Below are 16,935 nucleotides of genomic sequence, written 5' to 3'. Positions count from 1 at the left end.
AGCCCGACACCCGGCTCCCGCGGGGTCCCCGCCCGCCCTCGGCCGCGCAGGCGGAAAGCTTTTCCCTTGCAGCAAATCTCGGCGTCCCCTGGCAAAGGCGAGGAAGAGTTAATCCCGATTCTCTTCAGGAAAATGGGGGTAGGGAGCTTATGCTGGCAGACTGCTGCACCTCCATCCCTCTCATCCTTCCAGCCTCCCCTTTCCCGCCGTGGAGACTTCTGTCCCCTCAAAGGATCATCCCGTTCCTGCTGCCTTCCTCCCATGACATGTTTTTAGCTCTTGTGTTGAGGTCTTGTAGTTGAGGTCTTCCTGGCACCAGGAAGATTGGAATAATCACCCCATGTATGTGCAGTAGTTACCACCTACATCTCCGTGCCTGCTGATAGAAGCCAGGAAGTTTTTTCATTTTTTGCAATGCCATCTCCCTGATTTCTGTTTCAGGACAGCCTACAGTTCCTTTATCCCTACACTGATCTATTCTTCATGTGCATTTGTGCTTTGGTTTTGCTTTCCTCCATTTTTACAAAATTTTGTCTTACTCGTTTTTGGCAATACACCATAATCAACTTAAATTTAAATTCCTCCCCCCATGCCCTCTGTACACCTCCTGTATTGGTATCATCAACCAATGATGTTGTTTACGTATGTGTCAAAACCTTGTTTAAGTCAACTTCATCAGTTGGTTTGCTTTCTCCATTGCAGTACCAAAAAAAGAAAGGTATAATGTAATTTGCTCCCCATAAATCACCACTGACTTTTTTAATCATCTGGATGATGTCATGTGGGTGCTTGTATATTTCTTGCATTATGCTTTGCTGTAGTTTCTTTCCTCTATTGGAACTGCAGGAGGCACTAATTGCCTTTTAAACACAGGTTTTAAATTGTCCTCATCTGGTCTTCTGGGACCTCCTTTACCATTCAGGAACTAACAAAGATAACTGGAAATTATTTGGGTTGCCCAGGGAAGTTGTGGTACCTCCATCCTCGGAGGTTTTCAAGATGCAGTTGGATATAGCCCTGAGCAACATGGTGGGTCCCATAGCTAACCATGCTTTGAGCGTGAGGTTGGATGAGAGACCTCTTGAAGTCCCTTTCCACCTCAGTTACTGTATTTAGCTTCTCTGAACTCTCCTTACTCAGTTCCTTCTTAAGCCTCAGTAGCAACGGGGAAAAGAAGATTTATGCAGCTTCATGTCTTAAAATTAGCTGTAGATCTTAATGACATGCTGAAGAAAAATGGATATGTTCCTTCCAAACCATTGGGAAAGTAGTGTGTGGCCTGGTAGGCATCCAACAGCCATGGAGGTATTTGTTGGTTCGGACAAGCAACATGGGAGAAAGGGATTTTGCTGCTAGGTCCAGTTTTACAAGGGATTTGCAGGTAAATCCCAGCTTTTTGAATGCAGGATTCTACACTGTCCTGGAATAAATGTAAGCATTTAACTGCAAGTTTCCCTGGGTTAGTTGAGATAAAACTGAGCACTGAAGACAAGACCTGATAACTCAGTCTTACTCCAAATGCTGAAGGAGCTGCAGGCATAAATCCTTTTACTTGCCAGCAGTGATCCGTCACTCCCTGTATGTAAGTTTTTTTACCAGGCTGTTTGTTGCAGTGATTTACTGCCTACTTTGACAATCATGCCCAACTTTCTTATCACAGATGTAAACTGACTAACAGTTAAGTATTTAACTGATGCTCAAGTCAAGTTTACTCCTCTAAGTTCCTTATCAAATAACCATCATGCTCTTGGATCCTTTCAGCAGGTTTAGAAAATAAAACATTTCTTTTCTTTTCTGTTGGCTATAGGAGTGATGTGGGAATAACCTGTTCTGTGTGAAAGACAAGAAAGAAAACATTTGATAAAGGGAAGAAACAAAACATCTGATAAATGGAAGCCATGAAGATATCAAAGCGGTTCTTCGCTTTGGGGATTTTGGCATGCATAGCTATTTATGTTGCATACATAAAATGGCACTTGGATTCCAAGCCAGTTGTGGGAGCAACAGAAGGAGTTGCTGAAAGCAGGGGAGACAAACTGAACCATCAAGCACTGAACACAGATCTCTCGGTCTTTTATGGAATTATGTTTGATGCAGGAAGCACAGGAACTCGCATCCATATTTTTAAATTTACACGGCAACCAAAAGGTATGGCCTGCTCATTACATGATAGATTAATTCTTCCATAATGTATGGAGCAGATTATTGATTATTCTTTTCTAGGGATTACTTGAACAAACATGCTTCAGCTCTTTCTAGAGAGCCATCAGGACATATATTATGATTCAAGCATTTAGGTTTGGATGAAATTATGAAAACATTCAACAAGGAGAAAATGCTCTAATGACAGAATGTGAGCTAAATACCAGCTGTACCTTTAGAACAGTGCTTGAAGAAGAGCAGTTTTGCATCACACTGCTGGGTGGAAGAGGACTGGAAGTTCAAACTGCCTTATTCCCCCAAATTTTCACCATAAGGTTGTTGGCTGTCTCCAGTTCCTGGCAATGAGCTGCTTCTCTCTGCATTGTCTGGTTTAGTGCATCATAGAATCATAGAATCTTTGAGTTGGAAAGGAGCTTTAAAGGTCATCTAGTCCAACCCCCCTGCAATGAGCAGGGACATCTTTAGCTAGATCATGTTACTCAGAGCCCCATCCAACCTGACCTTGAGTGTTTCCAGGGATGGGGCATGTACCACCTGTCTGGGCAACCTGTGCCAGTGTTTCACCACCCTCATGGCCAAAAATTTCTTCCTTATATCTGGTCGAAATCTGCCCTTTTTTAGTTTAAAACCCTTACGCCTTCCTATCACTACAGGTCCTGTTAAAAGGTCTGTCCCTACCTTTCCTATAAGCCCCCTTTAGGTACTGGAAGGCTGCAAGAAGGTCTCCCCAAAGCCTCCTCTTCTCCAGGCTGAACAACCCCAACTCCCTCAGCCTATCCTCATAGGAGAGGTGTTCCATCCCTCTGATCATTTTTGTGGCCCTCCTCTGGACCCTTTCCAGTAGCTCCATGTCTTTCCTGTGCTGAGGGCTCCAGAGCTGGACGCAGGACTCCAGGTGGGGTCTTACCAGAGCAGAGCAGAAGGGTAGAATCCCCTCCCTTGTCCTGCTGGCCACACTTCTTTTGATGCAGCCTAGGATATGGTTGGCCTTTTGGGCTGCAAGCGCACATTGCCAGGTCACGTCCAGCTTTTCATCCACCCGTACCCCCAAGTCCTCAGCAGGGCTCCTATTGATCCCTTCATCCCCCAGCCTGGATTGATACCGGGGGCTGCCCTGACCCAGGTGCAGGACCCTGCACTTGACCTTGTTGAACCTCATGAGGTTTCACATGGGCCTATTCCTCAAGCTTGTTCAGGTCCCTCTGGATGGCATCTTGTCCCTCAGGCATGTCAACTGCTCCACTCAGCTTGGTGTTGTCTGCAAACTTGCTGAGGGTGCCCTCGATCCCACTGTTTATGTCACTGATGAATCAAAGAGTGCTGGTCCCAATACAGACCCCTGATGGACACCACTCATCACCGATCTCCATCTGGACATTAAACTGTTGACCACTAGCCTCTGGATGTGACCATCCAACCAATTCCTCATCCACTGAACAGGCCACCCATCAAATCCATCTCTCCAATTTAGAGACAAGGATGTTGTGGGGGACTGTGTCAAAGGCCCTACAGAAGTCCAGATAAATAACATCGGTAGCTCTTCCCTTGTCCACTGATGTGGTCACTCCATCATAGAAGGCCACTAGGTTGGTCAGGCAGGACTTGCCCTTGGTGAAGCCGTGCTGACTGTCTTGAATGACCTCCCTGTCCTCCATGTGCCTTAGCATAGCTTCTAGGAGGATATGTTCCTGATCTTCCCGGGCACAGAGGTGAGGCATCATTGGCTTCAGTGTTAGATTTAAATTGCAGAACTTCACTGTTTGATTAAAATTGCTGTGTATTGCATCTGGACAGAAAGTATTCCTGAGAAGTGAGACTTCAGGAAGCTCCAGTTTTCCTCTGGAGTCATAAGCTTCATTTGTTTAAGTGTTGTTAGCTCCTAGTTGTGAAACTCTTAAAGATGAAAGAACCCATGTGGATGCTGTTAGTAGGTGATCTGAGAATGCTTTTGAGGATTAGCAGTGTGGTGTATGGTGCGATTGGTCTGTGGAGAACGCCTTAGGTTTGCAGAAAGTGCTAGTGTAAGGCTGAGCCACCAAAGGCGTTAAACAGCAGTCCATGGATTTCCTTCATTCTTCTTTCAGTATATTCCCCAATCTTTGCTTCTTTCTTGCCTGCTTCTCCTTAAAGACAATTTCAGAATATATTGCAGGAAACTTTATGGAGTGTAGTTGAGTACAGGAGGAGGATGTTGTCAAGTTCATGTTGTCTTGCCTACAGGTTCATGTAATTGTCTATAACTGTGGGTTTCCAAAATACATAGGTCTGGCTCCCTCTGCTGCCATTGAAAATGGTGGTAAAGCTTCCACTGGGTTTTGCTGGAGTCAAGTTTAGCCAGAACAGAGCACGCTGTAAAACAGGGTCTTTGTTACCGGTGCTGTTTGGAAAGTGCTCAAAGAGAACTTGCACTCATCTGATGATTGTATGACGTGCATGAAAAATATGTGCATAGTGGACACCAGCACCTGAAAAACAATCACGACTTTTAAAAATGGTTTTCTTGGGAGCTAATTCCATAGCAAGGGCTGTATTTAAAGTTTGGGTGGCCGTTGATAGTTTGTTAGACAGAGGCTTCAGTTTACTTCCATTAGCACATAATGATGTAATTTGTAAAATTATTTTCTTTTTGTCTATGCAAAATTCTTGGTACCATTACTTATTTTAGAATACTGCTTTTGAACAGAGACTCCCAAATTAACCCATGAGACGTTTAAAGCACTGAAGCCAGGTCTATCCGCATATGCTGATGATGTCGAAAAGGTAATTTTGTTCCTGTTACTGTAAAGTACTTGTGCCAAAACCTCCTGTTCTTGATATGCCCTGCAAATCCACAGTTGGCTGTGGTACAGTATGCTGAACTGTCTCAGTTCAGGGAAATGTCTCCAAATGAAACAAGCCCACAGTAAAAGTTGGTCAACGCGCAGAGGAGCAGAACACATCTAGTTCTGCTCAGTAATGTTAGTTAAGCACAGTGGATGTTTTTCTTGTCTCCTCCTTAAGAATTTTGATGCACGCGCTTAAGAAAATGACAAAAGAGCTGTGTTGGATTGCAGCAGAGCCTTCTCCAAAAGTGACCGGAATTGGATTCTCAGAGAAGTAATTTAAAAAATAGGCCAAGTGCTAAAGTGACTTCTCTCCCATCTCTCTTACCTTCTGGCTTACAGGGGTTTGGGGACTTCCTGAGCCAGATTTACACTGAGCTCGTAGTGTAGGCCTCCAAAGGCCTTTTTTTACCCAAGCATTTGTCATCATACTGCCTTTTGAACCTTATGTAGCCAAAATATTCCATGGCAGAGAGTTCTATGTCACTGTTTGAAAAAGTGACTCTTCCTGTTTGTTTTTGACCTGTTGCTGGATAATCCCCATTATATCCATCAGGTCTCATGCTGACCCCTTGTGATATTCACTTGTCTCTCTTCCACATTTACAGTCAGTCATACCTCTGATCACCCTTTCGCTCCTCCAAGAAAGGGAAATATAAAGAGTTTCTAAGATGCCTTTTTTTGTTCTTTCTCTGCTCACAGAGTGGCCAGGGAATAAAAGAGCTCTTGGAGGTGGCAAAGAAGGAAGTTCCTATGGAGCTGTGGAAGTTTACTCCTCTGGTCCTGAAAGCCACAGCTGGCCTACGGTTGCTGCCAGGAGAGAAAGCTCAGAAGTTGCTGGATAAGGTACTATTTCTTGTCTTTCAGTTTGCTTTCCAAAAAATTTATAGCAAAATTTGGTCGCTTCTGTGTGAGGTACATACTCCTTTATCTTCATGTACATGAGCCATTGCTATCATTTAACGCTGAAAGCAATGCAGAGGCACCTGATCTCAGATGGAGTTGGGGGGAGAAATTGTGTGAGTACAAGCACAGAGGAATGACGACAGCTCCAAATAAGCCTGGAGATGACACATGACATAACAAGTGTAATGAGATAAACCTAACAGTCACCACAGGTTTGTTCTTACTGGGTGTGTTTGTTGGTTTTGACCAGGATCCTGCTATTTTGAGAAAAACACTCTGCCATTTAATTGATCATGTTATCAGCCTGCTGCTGCAAGGTTACTCCTTTATATTGATTGGAAATAATGTACATTGTATTTATAGGCATGTAAAATATGTTTAATATTTTAAAATACTATAAAAAGAAACAAAATATTATGTTCTAGATGTTATGGCTGTGGGCAAAGTTTATTAAGTATGCACTAAGTGTACTCTTTTTCTTAGCAATAATCGGAAGGAGGAAGTGTGGTGTGGTTGAAACCAATGTCTGTATTGTTCTCTGCTGCCTGCAAGCTGGCCTGTTCTTTTCCACACTGAATTTCAGCTGGAACTGCTGCAGTTGTTACTTCAGGAAAGGAGCACTGTTACTCTAGGCCTTTGCTGCCTCATGTAGGATGTAGTGGAGAGGACCTCTAACAGCTGACATACTCCTGTTAAAAATGCCATTCCCTGGGGCATTCCGGAAAGCCAGGGTGTCCCATCTCCTGCCTCTCCCATGCATCTATAATACCCTGTGGGTTGCCAATTGCAGCAAACGGTGTTCCCTTCCCTACCCATGTCCATCCCTTGTTAATGGCATTTCTGAGCAGTCTTCATGCTCGAAAACCTACTCATCCATCCCTGTCTTTGCACCAAACTGCAGAGCCAGGGTGTAAATCATTGACCTTTCAGCAGAGTGCAGGCTGATGCTTGTTGGGCTCTTGAACTTCAAGCAAAATGGTGAGCAGCAGTCAGGATCTGGCCCAAGAAAGGGAGCAGTTGTGTAAAACTGGAGTTCTAAAAAAACTTGCTTTCCAGCTGAAAAAAGATTTCTCTGAGTGTAGCTTTTATTTGAACTACAGGTGAAGGAGATTTTTCAGGCCTCCCCCTTCTTTGTGAGGGACAACTGCGTGTCAATAATGAATGGAACTGATGAAGGTAGGCTAACTTGAGGAGACCTTTTCTGTAATCCTGGAGATACCTGCTGGACTGTGACAAGTCCCCACTCACTGTAGTGGGAACCCACAAGCAGCAGGTTTGACACAGTTTTTATGCTGCCTCAGGCAGTGCCTGCCAAAGAGATTTTGTGCTACATTTTCCAATTTAAAGTCCTGAACTCTGTGCCGATTTTCAAAGCTCTGAGTGCCGGGCAGCTCCTGTGGGATCACCAGGAAGCCACTGTGCAGTCAGCACTTCTGGAAAGTTTTCCGAATATCTGCTTGTTGAGATGGTCTTCAGCAACTGCTTTTGCACACCCTGCTCTTGACAATGCTTATCAGAGCTTTCTGGAAGTATTGGTTAATTATATGTTAATATAATTAATATAGTTAATATAATATGTTAATTATAACTGATCTAATGAGTGTGATTGCAAATTCAGTCTGAAAAAAAATAGAAGAAAATAAATGTTGAAGTAAGTTGATGTTCAAAAAATGCTGAGTACAGAACCCAGGATTAGTCTTGATTTAAAATAATTAGAAGAAACATGTCTAAATTCTAAGTAACTGAGTCCTGAAATGTGTTTTAAATCTGCTTAGAATCCAAACTTTAAAATAGCTGGAGCTGTTTGGAGATGTTTATAAGTTCCTTTTTTTACTGCTTAATGGAAGAAAGACATTGTAATTCTTCTTTTTGTTTTTGTTTTAAAAACGTTAATAGCAGTGACAGCCTTGGTTCAGCCAAGGGTTGAACTGGACCATGTTCCCTAGCATGCCTTGAGTTTTAACCACATGGATAAATATTTGAATTAGTTAACATAAGGCCCACTAATTCATCTAATTGGAGAAAAGGTTTATAAAACAAGAAGAGGACAGAAACAGTGCGGCTCACAAAGATGCTTAGAGGAAAAATTAGAAACACTGAAGAGATGAAAATTCTTAGTATTCAAAAGGAAAGTCGAGTGCCTGACATCAAACAAAAGCCCTACCAGTGGATGTTTTCCTAGAAAATGAAAAATGTGAGTGTCAGTCATTTCCTTATCTTTTAGCTAAGCACTCAAGCCTTTGTGACTTCTTGCTTAAGTTTCTGACCTGCGAAATACAGAGTTCTCCAGGCATTTCATATATGGGGCTTCTCTTCCAAATATCACATAAGCTCTGGTATAGAAGGTCATTCTCTTTGTTCAAGGCATCTGATCTTGTTTTTTGACAGCCGTTGACAGTTGTGGAAACACTGGCTTTGGGGCGAGGTGGGCCAGGGAGAGTCAGCAGAGCCAGTCCTACTTACCCTTCTTGAAGGTCCTTCTTGCTTAGCTCTCAGCTAGACATCCTTTGGAGACTTTATATTAGAAGTCCTCCATTGTGAGAGGGGGACAAGGGAGCTTGTGGCAGATGGTCTCCAGTGTCTCTGTCTATTGTTGGATGACAAACTCTGGTTTGCTAGTTATTTTGGTTAGATGGTGCAGTTAAGCTGTATGAGAAAACTTAAAAATGCTGCCAGCTAAACAGATCCTAAAGCAGGAAGACCTTGTAATACAGCTCACCTTATTTATTACTGTTGTTAGATAAAACAAAATGGTATGATCTGACAGTGTGTCTTCTGAATCTTTTCCTTATTAGGTATTTCAGCCTGGATCACAATAAATTTTTTAACAGGTATGTGTACATGAGTATGTGCATAAAGATATGATGGACGCTGTGAAATTCATGCTGTTTTCTGCCTCTGTATGGGATTTGCTCATTCATTGGGGTGGATTAGGAGAAAGAAGGATCTGGGAATAAGTCAACAGTTGTTTTTGGCCTAGCCTATTTAAGTCGTTAGGATTTTGGCCATTTACTTGACAGAGTAAGGAATTTAATCCCTTTTCCTAGATGTTTAATGTAGCCTTTCTTTCAATTTCCTGTAGCATACCAGTATTTTGTTCCTTTTTAGAGCCTGCCACTAGCTCTCGCTAAAATTTTAATGTGGATATTCAAGATGAGCTTGGCAGCTGCACATAGTGAAAGAAAGTGCTATGCTACTTCCTTACGGATTTATAACATAGAAATACCGCCAAAGTGTTTACACTGCTGAGTTAGAAAAGGGTAGCTGAAGAGTAAAGAAAAAACTATCCTGAAGCCCTCTCTGACAATAAGTAAAGCTCTGTGCTGTCCGAATGCTCTGTTCAGCACATACTGTGTGTGGAGCAATACAACAAATGCTCTAAAGCTTTTAATACTCACAGGAAATATCAGAAAGGTCAGAGATCTTCAAACATCAGCTATCATGAGGTATACAGAGGTACTTGGCACAAACTAGTCTTGTCAGGAAGGTGTATTTGAAGGATCTAACTGAGAAGAACTGGATTTAAATGAGAAGAGAGGTCTGGGCTGGCAGCAGGAAGAATTCCAAGAGAGCCGAGTCTCTTGGGCCAGCTCGCTTCAGTCTGTAATCCCCTGGGCCATAGGAATCTGCAAAATATCACTAAGGAATCAGGGAGAGGTGGCCAAGAAAACCACATTCCTCTGTGTTACGAAGTGGTTTCCAGAGTAGAGTTTGAAAAGTGTCTTTGCATCCACTGAAACATGTTTAGGAATCCAATAACCAAAGCTGCTGTAATTAGGGCATGGACAGCCACCAGAGAAATAAGAAAAACTCTGACACTTGAAGATTTTTAGGTCACCCTTATAAAGCCAAAATAAGTGCCAAGTAGATGAGTGTGTAATTTACTGCTGGCTAGAAGCTGACAGATGGAGTTAGATTGTCCTCTTTCTTTACCACTGTACTTCTGGTTTTATTCATAGCCAGTTTCTCACAGTGTCCACCATAGCTTTCTCTGTTCTGTCACACATTTCAGGTAGCCTAGATGATCCACGGAAGAGAAGTGTAGGGATGCTGGATTTGGGTGGTGGATCAACACAGATCACCTTCCTTCCACACACTGAGGTAATGTGAACATGCACACTGTTGGGAAATACTGGTGCAGAAATCAGTAACTGCTCAGATCTGTTTCCTTTGGAAACAGACCAAGAGTTTGTCACTGTGACGTGAAGCCATGCTTCTGACAGAAAAACCCATGTCACTTGGGCACATCTGCCTTGTTATAGTCAGTCACAGAGGGATTCAAAACTCTTTGTCAGTCCTCTTGCTCCAGCTCCATGGGTCAGTGGTACATATGGTGAATCTGACAGGGCTTCTTTATCTTGGGGAAAATGCAGTGTTCGCCTGAGTGTCTTAATCCTTGACTCTCAGTTTGTGGTGCTTATAATGAATAACTTGAAGGTAATGCTGTTAATGAATTCAAGTCCAACATTTGGTCTATATTGGGTTTTAAGAATACAGTAAGATGCCTTCTCAATCCTTGTTTCTGGTTTTCCAGAGTTCACTCAACTGTAAATGAATGCATTCTAAGGAGCAACTGTTATTATGCAGTAAAAAATACATGCTGATGTTTGTCATTTCAGCTCCTTGTGGTGGCATTTTTATAGGTGTTCTATGAGCTGGAAGCCCTGTGGATATTGAGTTGCAAGGCTCTGGCCTGAGCCCAGATACTGTTCATAGTAAGCTGCACAAAAGGAGAGGATAGGGATGCTGTATCTAGTGTCCCAGCCTGGGCTAATCAAGACATTGTGCTTTTAGCGCAGAATGACAAGGGATGTGAAGAGTCTGGGATGTGGAAATTTTGGACTTAGAGATTGTGTTGAGATATGAGCAGCATGAATAGCATCATGGCCTGAGCTTAGCTCCCCAGGAACACACTAGCAGTGCTGGTGCACTTGGGGAAGAGGCTGCACAGTGCTTTAGATAATTACCCTTTCATTTCCTCAGACCACAGGCTGGTCCTCACTCTATTCCTTGGCAAGCAGTGATGATATGCTTTGCATCTGGCTTGTGGAAGTTCACAGCTGAATTCACTTGAGCAGGAAGTTAATGCGTGCCTGGATTTCATATTTTGCACACAGTTTTCCCTAGTAGAGATCATGTGAAGAGGTAGTTGCTATAGACTCTTGAAAAAAGCAGTTAAGAGTTGAAATAAGGATTCCTTTTTAATTAAAATAATTCTTTTATACACCAATTTGGTGTGGATACAAGTAGAAATGTAACCAGTTTAGACTCTGTCACGTGAAGACACCTGTTTTAGCTCCAGGTTTTGTGATTGTCTCATGTATCAGCGGTCAAATCGAAATACTGGCAAATTCATCATTTCTCTCTGAACCCTGCTAGGATTGTTTCACATTTCTCCTAACGTTTTGGAGGATTGTGTTGTTGACGTTTGCTGCTGCTGGTAGAAACCTTGCAGTGACATCTTTTTCTCCGTCCAGGCAACTCTTCAGACATCACCAGCTGGCCATACAACTTCATTTCAGATGTTTAACAACACCTACAAGCTGTATTCGTACAGGTTAGTTGTGGGAAAGAGAGTTCACTGTACAGATAGAAGCTTTCTATGAAGCCAGTGAGATCTAGCTGTTTTGCTGAAGTGGGGTCCTTGCAAATGAGTACTGGGAAGAAGCAGAGAAACCTGAGCCATGTCACTGTGGTGGATTGACCTTAGCTGCCCACCAGGTGCCCACCAAGCTGCTCTATCACTCCCCCTCCATCAACACGACAAGGGGAAGAAAATACGACAAAAAGCTCGTGGGTCAAGATAGGGAGGTCACTTACCAGTTACAGTCATGGGCAAAACAGACTCAACTTAGAGAAGTTAAGTTAATTTATTGCCAGTTAAGCAGTAGGATAATGAGAAATAAGAACAAAATAAAAAAACACCTTCACCTCACCTCTCCCTTCTTCCCAGGCTCAGCTTCACTCCCAACTTTTCTACCTCCTCACCCCTGAGTGGTGCAGGGGGGTGGAGAGTGGGGTTGCAGTCAGTTCATAGTGCTCTGTCTGTGCCACTCGTTCCTCTTCACTGCCTTCCCCTGCTCCCAGTGTTTTGGGCAGAGGGAAGCAGCCTCTTCCCACCTGTGTTTGCTGTGGGGTGTGTTTGCACTCAAAAAGAGTCAATTCTGTATGCTAGAGGCTGTGCTGCCTTTGAGGAGGGTAGAAGAAAGGTTATGGGAATGCCTTCAGCCTTCCCAGTTCTTCAAGACCCAGATTACAGCTGACATCTATTGCATGTGCTTTTTCAAAGAGAGATTATCCTTCTGGGTGAGGGGTTGTCACACTGTTCGCCTTACGTGCATTAGCTGGTGACTCGAGCCATTTTGCTGGGATCATGTAGAGGAGACTGTCATGTCCCATCCAAGTTATGAGTTGAGTATCAGAGGAAGGATGTTTGTTGTTCACAGAGGCTTTTATCCCTTTGCAGTTACCTGGGACTCGGGCTGATGTCAGCAAGGCTCGCCATTTTAGGAGGAGTTGAGGGAAAACCCTGTAAGTTATGGGCACTCCTCAAGTCTTGGCTCTGAGCGTAGGGTACGTAGCCCTGTTGTGAGGGGAGGAGTTGTCTGTTCACTGGGCTCGAGGTTCCTGAGTGGTATGTGGACTCCTGTCACCATGGCTGGGTGCATTTGAAACAAATGCAGGAGGTGACACTGGTAGATTCCAGGAGACCTGGATTCTTGCCAGCCCTGGGGGCACATTGAACATCTGAGCCATGACTGGGGCTTAGAGGTGCCTTGCTGAGGCTGTGGGACAGTATGGAGCACGGCTGGAGTTGAGGAATCTGAACTTAACTCCTGTTAACTGTTTTTCCCTAATGTGACTTTGGTTTACTTCTGCAGTAGGAGAAGGGGAGGAATTGATCAGCCCCTGTTTACCACCTGGCTTCAAATCTGAATGGCAACATGCTGAGATAGTGTACAAAATTAAAGGACAGAAGGCAGGTATAGTGATGTATCACTCTTCCTATCTAGGCCAGCATGCTATTAGCAGAGTAAATGATATACTCTCAGCCGCTTGCAAAGGCACTAGATTCTCTGTATACTGTTCTGTCTGGCTTCTCTTGATGTGCTGTAAAAGAGATTCTACAGCTCTTTCCTCTTGTGCCATGGTGTGTCTTGTAAAGTCAGTAAAGCTGCTAGTAGTAATGTAGATCGAGTTGAGTGCTCTCTGAACAGGTCTCTCAAAATCCTTCTGCCTCAAATGATGATGTCTCTTTCTGATGTATCGCATGCTTAGGCCCAACCTGAAGATGGTTAAGTGTTGCCACTGGAAGAAGATGCAGATTTCAGTTCTCTCTCAAGAGCTTTTAAGAGTTTAGGAAGTGCTATTGCACAAAAGGGAGCCTGTTTCCTGGCAGATCCTAAATTGTATGTATATTTAACTCTGCCTATAATATGCTGGGTTTCTTTGCCGTCCTGTAGGTGAGCCTCTGTATGAGTCTTGTTCTAACAAAGTGGCAAAGATGCTCTACAAAAAAGTGCATAAAGCTGAGGAAGTGAAGGACTTGGATTTTTACGCTTTCTCATACTACTATGACTGTGCAGCAGAGGTTGGTCTCATAGGTATGTTTGCTCCTGTTTTCATTTCATTTAAAATGGTAAGCTGTGGAAGAAATGGTAACACTTATAGACATCACAATGCTTTGCTAAGCTGTCATGGAACTTAGTTTTTTGTTGGACTGCTGTGCAGCATTGGTCTCAACTGGATATTGAATGCTATTGAATTTCTATAGAGAAGGGACTGGGGTTGTGAAATAGGACCTGCATCTTCTGGTAATGGTTTTTAAACAAACTGTCTGCATTTCAGAAGTTGTAGGTTAATCAGATTAACTCTACAATCCAGAGTAGAAGAAAGCCTCATCATGATAAAAAAAATTCTTGGGCAGTAAAGCAAATCAGACTTGTGATATTGGGCTGTGTGTTTTGCTTCACTGACCTTTTTAGATGGAATGAAGATTTTCAGGTAATTCCACATGTATTCAGAATGCATCCCATCTCTTTTTCCAGTGGTATGCTGGTGTACGTAAGGCTATCGTGTTCAGTGGTAGAAAGCAGATTATGAGATCTCAAGCTAGTATGGACAAACATACCCCCGCCCTCAGCCAATTTGTTTTACAAATAATTTCAGATTTAATATGCTGCAGAGCACCACTGCCTTGTCAGATCTGGTCAAAGGCGTTAACTGTGTTCAGGCATCACAGAGCAGGGCAGCACAGACATAGGGACAAGGTGAGAGAGTCTGTAAACCGTGTTTCTTTATGAAATGAGGCTAAAAGTTCTTCATAAAATGAGGGTTTTCAATCTATATTAAGTATCATATAAAGGTTCTTTTACCTTTAAAGCAAGTGTGAGTTTTGTTACTGATTTCAGTGGCTCAAAGGTTTGATTTCCAAACAACTTTTATAACTTTAATCTACAATTGCCTTTTTGCAAAAGCCATTAAAGACTGCATTTTTTTTTCTTTTAGATAAAGAAAAAGGAGGAAGCTTAACCCTTGGTGACTTTGAAATTGCAGCTAAATACGGTGAGTAAAATACAATCAAACACACACTAGTAATTGTGTGTAAATTCATACCCAGGTGGCAAATTCATGACATGCTAAGAAGCCTAATTTTTTTGTTTTAAGTAAATATTGAGCACCTATCTTGAGCACCTCTCTCCATAGCATCTCACCAAGATTTCTGCTTATTTCTGAAAATCTCAACTGTTTTTTATTAATTCTTGCTTTTGCAGCCCACATCAGACACATCTTATAATACTTATATTTCAAAACTCAAAATATACGTGCTGTCATCCTGTTAGCGTAACCTGTTCTAATCTGGTTTAATTTTTCTTTTTGTCTCAATATTTGTTCATATGCTTGATTGTTAATTGGAAGAGGGGGAAAACCGGTTCATAGCTTTTCGCTTCATCAGCTGTGAGAGAACTGCCTACGCAGATTTACAAATGTAAACATTCTTCTCTCAATACCACAAACTCAAGCTTTGATCAAACTGACATGGGGCTTTTTGGTAAACTTTATGAATGACTGTTGCAATTCTGATTTCTGGACTACCATTTATGTAATTCATCCTGAGAAAGGAAGTGGGGTTTATTTTGGTTTTGTCTTTTCTTTTGTCTTTTGTTTCCTTTCATTTTGTCAACATCTGTTGAATGCTTACACTGAAGAAACATAACGCACCTGAGGTTGCTCAGATTTTTAAAGGCTTGAAGTAGATAAAAGAAAGGTTGGAGGCCTTTTTCATCCTTTCACAGAGAGGTACAAGAAATTCAGCTGTCTTAGGGGAGAGACAGAATGCCTTGATCTTCCTTCCAGTGTGCCAAAGCTTTTGTGCTTCTGCTATATGGATGTAATTTCAACCCCATTCTAACAAGTTCTATCACTGTGCAACTCAACTGGCAAGAGCTGCTTTATGGATTCATTTGAGGTTTTTCAAAGCTGAGCTGATGCTAGGCCTGAGCCCACAGTGCGCATTCAGACACTGTTTTCTTTCTCCTTAGTATGTAAGACCATGGAAATCAGCCCTGGAAGCAGCCCTTTTCTCTGCATGGACCTCACGTACATCACCTTCCTCCTGCAAGAACTGGGCTTCCTGAAGAGCCAAGTCTTTAGGGTGATGCACAAAATGTTTGCTGGGGAGAGTGGGCAGAAGGGTGTGGAGGCATTAGTCATCATGCCAGTAGCTCGGTCCTTGGTTTGCCTTCTTGCTACAACACAAGCTCTGTGATTGGGGGTGGAGAGACACTGTCCCCACAATGGTGATAACCAGTTGTGATAACCGTCAGCACTGTATTCACCTTGCATGCTGCATGCTTCTCCTTCTCCCAAATAATGGTGTTTTAACTTTTTTGGTTTTGTTTTCCAGCTTGCCCGGAAAATTGACAATGTTGAAACGAGCTGGGCATTGGGAGCCACTTTTCATTACATCGACTCGCTCAATAGACTGCAGTACTAAAGCTCCCGGAGGGTGACTTTTGGAAATCTTGGTTTTTGCAAGCACAACACGGGAGAATCTGTTGAAGGGCCTGCTTTTCACTTCCAGAGTCCTTTGAGAGATCATCTTAAACTAGGCCCTGCCAAGTCACCTCTATCACTAGCTCTTTTTTTACAGTGCAGAGTGCAGCATCTAAAGAGTAAGCCTTGATTTGACAGCATCTGCAGTCAGCTTGATGTAAAACTTGATCATTGTTGAAGGAAAACCAGGACTCTGCAGGACATCTATGATCTCTATGAGAAAAACACACCTTTTTGGAATATGCCTTTACTATTTGCTTGTACTGTGCTGAAGTTGCTGTAGGAAATGGTCACTCCAGATGGAATGCTTTACTGTCCTGATTTCAGGGTGTTTTTTCCTGTTTGTCAGCAGTTTTCAGTGATGATTTTTATTTTACTACTTCTGTGTTTGAAGGTGAACTTGTGTGTGTGCAAAGACAGTGCATTTACACAGATGTGGTGCTGCAAGGCAGCAGCTTTGAAATGCAGTGTGGAAGTCTCAGCTCTGCCTTCCACTCGCTGAAACAGCAAAACTCAGGAGTGCTCTAGAAACTGGATATGGACTTAAGGGCATGAATCAGAGCCTATATGCCCTGTAGGGTAAAGCCTACAGCGTGAAGTTGGTTCCTTGGCTGCTAGGAGATGGATGGTGGAAGACAACATCAGATTTGCTGGATATAAATGAGCAAGGCCTGGGAGTTGGGTACATGGCTAATGATGGATTTGACAGTTCTAGAATAGGTCAGGGTAAGATCGATGAACAAGATGCAGCCACAAAAATAAACTCTGAGTACAGCTTATGGGACCTCACAGACATTTGTGCCTTGGCAAGGGTGATGCAGGGCCTGGGATGAATGCATTTACATGGTGTTCTGGGTGCCGCTTCCTGCAGACACATCTCACTTCTTTGAAAATTAATTGTGGTTGCACTGAGCCGTGGCAGGGTAGCTGCAATGCACCACTCCAGCAGTGCCCTGTACGCCGGCTGGAAGGGATCTCAGAGGCAGCA

The 16,935-nt window shown here is 43.0% G+C and overlaps 1 protein-coding gene across 1 annotated transcript; it reads left to right on the top strand.

Moving 5' to 3' along the window:
* Window positions 1–1,807: 1,807 nt before the first annotated feature.
* ENTPD6 (ectonucleoside triphosphate diphosphohydrolase 6 (putative)) lies at window positions 1,808–15,888 on the top strand. The gene is made up of 13 exons (XM_010281559.1): window positions 1,808–2,148; window positions 4,847–4,923; window positions 5,688–5,831; window positions 6,992–7,067; window positions 8,687–8,722; window positions 9,904–9,992; window positions 11,369–11,448; window positions 12,358–12,422; window positions 12,773–12,874; window positions 13,355–13,495; window positions 14,400–14,456; window positions 15,434–15,546; window positions 15,799–15,888. Exons 1-13 carry the CDS (start codon window positions 1,890–1,892, stop codon window positions 15,886–15,888), a joined length of 1,329 nt encoding a protein of 442 aa, XP_010279861.1. The 5' UTR covers window positions 1,808–1,889.
* The last annotated feature ends 1,047 nt before the right edge of the window (window positions 15,889–16,935 follow it).

Source organism: Phaethon lepturus, unplaced genomic scaffold, assembly GCF_000687285.1.
Source record: "Phaethon lepturus isolate BGI_N335 unplaced genomic scaffold, ASM68728v1 scaffold21572, whole genome shotgun sequence".
NCBI lineage: Eukaryota > Metazoa > Chordata > Aves > Phaethontiformes > Phaethontidae > Phaethon > Phaethon lepturus.
Note: the sequence above shows the minus strand (reverse complement) of the source record. Positions and strands in the feature narration are given on the sequence as shown.

What these genes read in the sequence shown, in the direction of transcription:
- ENTPD6 (XM_010281559.1), top strand. Translation starts at nt 1,890, where the DNA reads ATGGAAGCCATGAAGATATCAAAGCGGTTCTTCGCTTTGGGGATTTTG. An exon ending in AATGAATGGAACTGATGAAG is followed by an intron (nt 7,068 to 8,686) that starts GTAGGCTAACTT and finishes TTTCCTTATTAG; the next exon opens with GTATTTCAGCCTGGATCACA. An exon ending in CACAATAAATTTTTTAACAG is followed by an intron (nt 8,723 to 9,903) that starts GTATGTGTACAT and finishes CACACATTTCAG; the next exon opens with GTAGCCTAGATGATCCACGG.